General features: G+C 38.5%; 1 protein-coding gene across 8 annotated transcripts in view; it reads right to left on the bottom strand.

The window, feature by feature from the left end:
• The window catches only part of CHD2 (chromodomain helicase DNA binding protein 2), a 160,391-nt gene that overhangs the window by 57,902 nt on the left and 95,402 nt on the right, over positions 1 to 7,087 (bottom strand). For all 8 annotated transcript variants that reach the window (XM_017518069.2, XM_017518042.2, XM_017518086.2 and 5 more), the window contains 2 exons: positions 4,903 to 5,091; positions 251 to 413 (listed from right to left, as the gene is read on the bottom strand). In XM_017518069.2, the coding sequence (XP_017373558.1) occupies positions 251 to 413; positions 4,903 to 5,091 (352 nt within the window). The remainder of the gene's footprint in view (positions 1 to 250; positions 414 to 4,902; positions 5,092 to 7,087) is intronic.

Genomic DNA, 7,087 nt, shown 5'->3' with positions numbered 1-7,087 from the left:
TGACCAGGATGGTCTCGATCTCTCAACCTCGTGATCCACCCGCCTCGGCCTCCCAAAGTGCTGGGATTACAGGCGTGAGCCACCGCGCCCGGCCGTTATCTAATTTTCCTTTTCCTGTTTTTAAAGCTTCTTTTGATGCTCCCTGACAGGTCACCAAGGAGGAAATAGAGCATTTTGATGAAAAGCACCTCCAGAAACTAAGTGGTTTTTTTTTTTTTTTTTGAGAAAGTAATTATGAGGAACTACATACCAGAAGAATCTCCTGCCCATTTTCCCTTTCATTTTCTTCAGGGGGTTTAATCAGATAGCAGTGGTTGCAGCATTTTTTCAGTTCCATCACAATATTAAGAAAACCAGATGTGCTGCCTCTTGTTCCTTTGGCAAGAGCCTTATAATTCCTGGTTAGAATCCACCTGTAAATTAAAATGACAATGATACTACTAGACACAGAAAAAGTGATGTTATTGTTGGGCAAAAACAGGCCTAAGAAAATTTAAGGTTTCCTTTTGTATCTCCTGCCATCTAACCATAATCCTTCACATCTCCAGTCAGAATTAGGAATGTTAACGATTCTGCTGGATATTTCAGCGTTGCTGAACACAGCAGTACTAGAAGAAAACAAAAAAAATCTCTCTATATACACAACACACACACATATACTTTACATACATATAGACACACATACACTTTACATATATGTACACACATTTATACATATTTAAGCGTGTGTGTGCGTATGTGTGTGTACACAAACACTGAGTATCCTAAATGTAAAAATCTAAAACATTCCAAAATCAGAATCTTTCTCAGTGCCAACAGGACACTGAAAGGAAATTCTCGTTAGAGCATTATAGAGTTCTGGGTTCTGACTTCCAGATTTGAAATGCTCAATCAGTAAGTATAAAGCAAATATTCCAAAATCTGAACTAGTTCAGGTCCCCAAGCATTTCCTGTAAGAGACTCAATCTGTGTGTGCGTGCTTGAGTGGGAAACGACTGTACTGAAGCACTCTTCATGGAAATATAAAAACTGGAAATAAGCTAACATTATAAGTTAAATAAATTAACATATACCATAAAATAGAGGCTATATACCCATTTTAACATTGTAAAAGGTATTTTATCTGATGAAATATTTATCAGTATGTTTTATATGCAAATTTGGAGGATAAATATAGACATATTCATGCATAACCATGAATAATCCTTAATCATAAACTCCAAAGTATTAAAAGTACTTTTTTTTCTGAGTGGCGAAATTTCTTTATGCTTCTCTTAGAAATCAGACTTTTAGGAATTTATCTAAAGGTCTTCACTGCAGTGCTATTTATAAAAGTATGTAAAACAATCTACATGTCTACAACAAGGAAACTGGTTGAATAAACCATACCATATAACCTCAGTGGATTACTAGGCATTATAAAGGCCTATCTCTATAAGCTACTATGGTGTGCTCTTCAGCACGCATCATTAAGGAAAAAAAGAAGGCAGAGAAACATGTTTACGGTGTGCTACCACTTATCCGAGGGAAAGGAGGACATTCAAAGTTAAAACGCATTTGCTTTTATTTAATAATTAAAAGTTAAAGGAGGGACAAGCATTAAAATGTCAAAAAATGATCGTAAGAATTACCTATGGGGAAAGATGAACTAGAAGGGAGGGAAGAGGGACTGAAGCTACTATATTTCTCTGAGCATGCCAGGCTTTGTAGCTTCACCTTTGGAAATCTACAAATATCACAAATAAATAAAAAACAAAATCAAACAAAGCAATCCCTAAAAATCAAAACTAAAATGAGATAAATAAACCTATGTCTCTATTAGTGGCCTAAACACACAGAAGAAAAGCTATCTCGAGTACTTTAAAACTCTTTTCCATTTCTAGTGGTATACAACCTTAAAAAGCAATAAAATTAATTAATTAATTAATTAATTTTTAAAAAAAATCTTTAAAGAAAATCTTGTTGCAGTGAGCTGAGCCCGTGCCACTGAACTCCAAGCTGGGTGAAGAGTGAGACTCCATCTCGAAAAAGAGGAAAAAAAATTTTTAACCTGTTTTTACTATTCATATTGTTGGTGGTAGTATTAGCTTTATTGTATGTGTAGAATGAATTAGGTTGGTGTGGTTGAGAAGTAAGATTTTTAGTACGGTGTAAGATCAATAAGATCAAATAAAATCTCTGGTACTGTTTATCATGTATTCTTGCCATTAAAAACAAATTTCCCAATTCTGCTCACTGAAAATATCTGTCACTAATGTTTATCACAGTTGCAAAGAGCACCCCTAGGGCCCAGTATGTGGTCTCCGAATATCATTTCCTCATCTTTGCCATAGTCGATAAACCATCAGAAAGAGGCCAGTCTTCTAAGGGTCCTCCAGACTCAACAGCCTTGGACTCCAGGGCACTGCGAAACCCGATGGTCTATGAAGCCACACCCAGCAATGTGCTTTGGTAGGGACGGGTGCTGCTCTACAGCGGGAAGTGCAGACGGGCCTCTGCCTGTGGACAGAACTGCGAGGCATACCAGTGGCCCTAGAGTAACTCTGCTCACTTTCTCTGGCTCTCTGGTGCGTTCCTCAATCCTACATGCTGTGCAGTCTGAAGGCAACAGAGTATTAGCCACGACGCTTAAGTGGGAAGTGATAAAAACTCAATTAAATCAGCTTAAGCAAACTGGAAGTATCTAGAATAGCCAGAAAACTCCTATGATTAATCAATACCAAAAATATCATCCAACAACTGACACATTCACATTGTTACTCAAGTAACACTGTTTCCCCTATTACATTTCATAGTATTAAACTATTTTCAGAGTAAAAACAAACAAATGCCATTTTGCAGTAAAACAGTATGCAGAGCTTCTGGGATATGTGGCTGACTCTAGTACTGCGGCAGGGAATGTACAAGATGGATCTAGAACACGTTATCACTCCAGGTAGCAAAGAAACTATCAACTACTATTATGGTTATGTCAAGACTCCAACTACCAACCTGAGTAAGCTCCCACTAGCTAAAAATGGGGCTGCCAGAGCATGAATATGGATAATAACTCCAACAGAATGAACATAAATAGGTTTAACTGATGAGTTCATAATTATATCAAAGTAAATCTCACTGGTCAAAACCTTTGAAGAAGAGTAGATCTTTTCCTCTGAAAATAGGGAAAATAAAAAAGAATCTTATTCTGCCTTTCCTATATGAACTGTTTCTCAGCTGACATGAGAAAGTTCTTTTTATAGAAGTATTCCACCTAATAAACACATGAGTGAAAAAAAATTTGAATATCACCTTTTTGTACTTTCTAATGAATTGATGGGTCTAGGCAATGCTCATGATTAGTCACCAGCATCACAAAAAGGAGGACATTTATCCTGTGAAAGAATATACCTCTTCCTCTAAAGTCACACTGAATCTGAGTCTAATCAAGCCTTTACAGTTATTTATGAGTATACAGAAAACACAGTTCAGAGGAAAAGTGGTTTTTAAAAACTTTTTTATTTTTACAGAGATGGGGTCTCACTGTGTTGCCCAGGCTGGTCTAAAACTCCTGGGCTCAAGTGATCCTCCCGCCTCAGCCTCCCAAAGCACTGGGATTATAGGTGTGTGCCACCATACATGGTTGAAAATATTAAAGAATGCCACTGAGCCGGAATGAGCAAAACCCAGACTGTGAGAAAAAACTACAAAACATAAATTCAGTTTCTTGCCTCAAAAAAATTATAAAGCAAGGAAAAATAAATGGACTAAAATATACTTCAGACATACAACCTATCAAAATGCATGGAGCTTACATAAATCCCAAACAAGCAAAATGGCACGTACAGAAACGAATATATATATATGTATACAACAACCAGGAAAATCTAAACACTTACTGGACATTATAAAACCATTAAGAAATTATTAAAAATTTTTACACATAACAGTATTGAAATTTTGCTTAATACCAACAAAACAAAAAAACTTATTTAAAAAAAATATATACTAAAACACTTAAATACCTGGAATATGTTTCAAAATTATTTGAGAGGAAGCAAGAAAAGCTATATAGATGAACTAATAGCCATTAGTTATTAATTACTGAAGTTGGATTATGGTTACATGAGTATAAACTATTCTACTTTTGCACAAATTCGCAATTTCCCAAAACAAAAAGATGTTTACAGATCAAAATGATCAAGCAGTTATTTATAAAAATTAAAATCCGATTTCTGACTAGACTTGGTGGCTCATGCCTGTAACCCCAGCACTCTGGGAGGCCGAGGCAGGTGGATCACCAGAGGTCAGGAGTTCAAGACCAGCCTGGCCAGTATGACAAAACTCCATGTCTACTAAAAATACAAAAATTAGCCAGGTATGGCTGAGCACCATGGCTCATGTCTGTAATCCCAGCACTCTGGGAGGCCAAGGCAAGTGGATCACAAGACCAAGAGATCGAGACAATCCTGGCCAACATGGTGAAACCCCGTCTCTGCTAAAAGATACCAAATTAGTTGGCAGTGATGGTACATGCCTGTAGTCCCAGCTACTCGGGAGGCCGAGGCAGGAGAATCACTTGAACCTGGGAGGTGGAGGTTGCAGTGAGCTGAGATCATGCCACTGCACTCCCACCTGGCAACAAAGCAAGACTTCATCTCAAAAAATAATAATAATAATTATCCGGTCATGGTGGCACATGTCTGTAATCCCAGCTATTTGGGAGGCTGAGGCAGGCGAATTACTTGAACCTGGGAGGCAGAGGTTGCAGGGAGCCGAGATTGTGCCACTGCCCTGCACTCCAACCTGGGTGACAGAGTGAGACTGTCTCTAAATAAATAAATAAAGAGAAATATATATATCCTATCTAATGGTTTCATGATACTCATCTCAATCCCTTTAGGCCTAACCCAAACAAGAACTTACTTGTAATACTGTTTCTGAAGGGCTGACATCTCCACCCTGAGAATCTGTTCCACTTTGGCAGGAAGGGATTTCTCCACATCTTTTTTGACTCTCCGGAGAAGGAAAGGCTCTAGCACCTTATGGAGACTCTGGTAGCCATTCTCTCTCCCTTTCCCATGGTCTTCTTCAAAATCTTCCCAGAATTCAAACCTACAGGTGAAATAGTATAGTGGTACTTAGCTACACTGAGGAAAAGAAGAATGGGGAAAAATACTGTAAAAAAATGAATCTTTCCCATAAGGGAAGACAAAATTATCAATCACTAGAGCTCTTAAACAGAAGGGAAAACAAACAGGGGAAAACCAAACTGAAATCAACTCCATCAGTCTAGACTGGATAACAGCAGGCTTCCAATTCTCAGACTAAATTCAGAGTTTACAAAATATTTCAGTCTATCATGTAACCAACATCATCTACAACTACCCAGTAACTATCTGAAGCATATACTCTCTGGTAGGACAGGTCAGAAAGAGCCAGTACCAGCATTTCCAATGAACACAACAGCCTCAAGAGTCCCCCATCATTTCTGAACTCATGAATAGCCAATCTTTTTTTTTTTTTTTTTTTTTGAGACATAGCCTCACTCTGTTGCCCAGGCTGGAGTGCAATGGTATAATCTCTGCTTACTGCAACCCCCACTTCCCAGGCTCAAGTGATTCTCCTGCTGCAGCCTCCTCCCAAGTAGCTAGGATTACTGGTGCTGCCACCATGCCTGGCTAATTTTTGTATTTTTAGCAGAGACACTGTTTACTATGTTGGCCAGGCTAGTTTCGAACTCCTGACCTCAAGTGAACTGCCCTTCTCAGCCTCCCAAACTGCTGGAATTATAGGTGTGAGCCACCGCCTCCAGCCATGCATTTTATCAGGTATTGTTAATTGGATCAACATCAGCCTTAGTAACACCTGGTATGGCCTGAAACAATCATCTACAGGGAAGCAGATAACAATCTTTTGGGGTAGAGACCTAAAGTTGTCATTAAAGCCTACAGCCTGATAAACCTAAGGAAAACTGTATTTTCCCACACTGCTATGCTATTAAGCAAATTCTCCAAGAACATAAAAAAGGTGAAGAATTAAAACTAATAATTAAAATGAACAATGAAAACTGAACTATCCCTGGACAGGCACAGTGGCTCATGCCTGTAATCCCAACACTTTGGGAGGCTGAGCGGGCAGATCACCTGAAATCAAGAGTTCAACACCAGCCTGGCCAACATGGTGAAACCCCATCTCTACTAAAAATACAAAAATTAGCCAGGTGTGGTGATGTGCACCCATAATCAATCCCAGTTACTCAGGAGGCTGAGGCAGGAGAATCACTGGAACCCTGGAGGCAGAGGTTGCAGTGAGCTAAGATCATGCCATTGCTCCAGCCCGAGCAACAGAGTGAGACTGTCTCAAAAAAGAAAAAAAAAGAAAACTGAACTATGTCAATGCTGGAGATCATACCTCATACACTAAATGTGTGAAGTGACTGGAAATCAGTAGAAGCAGAAATATCACTGTATCAGACTGCTTTCTGAATACCTGAGAGATAATTTCAATAAGCTAATTTACTTAACATAAATTAAAACTTTGCTAATCTAAAATTAAATGTAAAGTTTATTTCCAAGATTTACTTCCTCTCTGTTTTAGGCCACAACTATTTTCACCTGCCTACTGTACTCTTATTAAGAGAGTTAATATGAGACATTATTTCTTGATCTACATCATATATTGAAGAGACATAAATATTATTTGCTTGTTTATGAATTGTCTATGGTTGCTTTTCCTCTAAACAGCAGAGATGAGTGGTTGACAATGACTGTATGGGCTATGAACCAAAAATATTTACCATCAGATTCTTTAGAAAAAGTCTGCTGGCCCTGAAAACAGACAATTATCAATTTATACTATTAGATATAGAAAAGGTGTAAGGTCATAGTGATGTATAAAGACACTACGTTCATATTTTAGATACATCCCTGCTATCAACTTCTGTATTTAGTATTTGTCTCTCATGGAACTAGAAACAATTCTGATCTTTAAAACTTTCCAGGCCGGGCGCGGTGGCTCAAGCCTGTAATCCCAGCACTTTGGGAGGCCGAGGTGGGTGGATCACGAGGTCAAGAGATCGAGACCATCCTGGTCAACACGGTGAAACCCC

Source organism: Cebus imitator, unplaced genomic scaffold, assembly GCF_001604975.1.
Source record: "Cebus imitator isolate Cc_AM_T3 unplaced genomic scaffold, Cebus_imitator-1.0 Scaffold19, whole genome shotgun sequence".
Lineage (NCBI taxonomy): Eukaryota > Metazoa > Chordata > Mammalia > Primates > Cebidae > Cebus > Cebus imitator.
The sequence above is the reverse complement of the archived record's forward strand: the minus strand, read 5'-3'. Positions and strand labels throughout refer to the sequence as shown.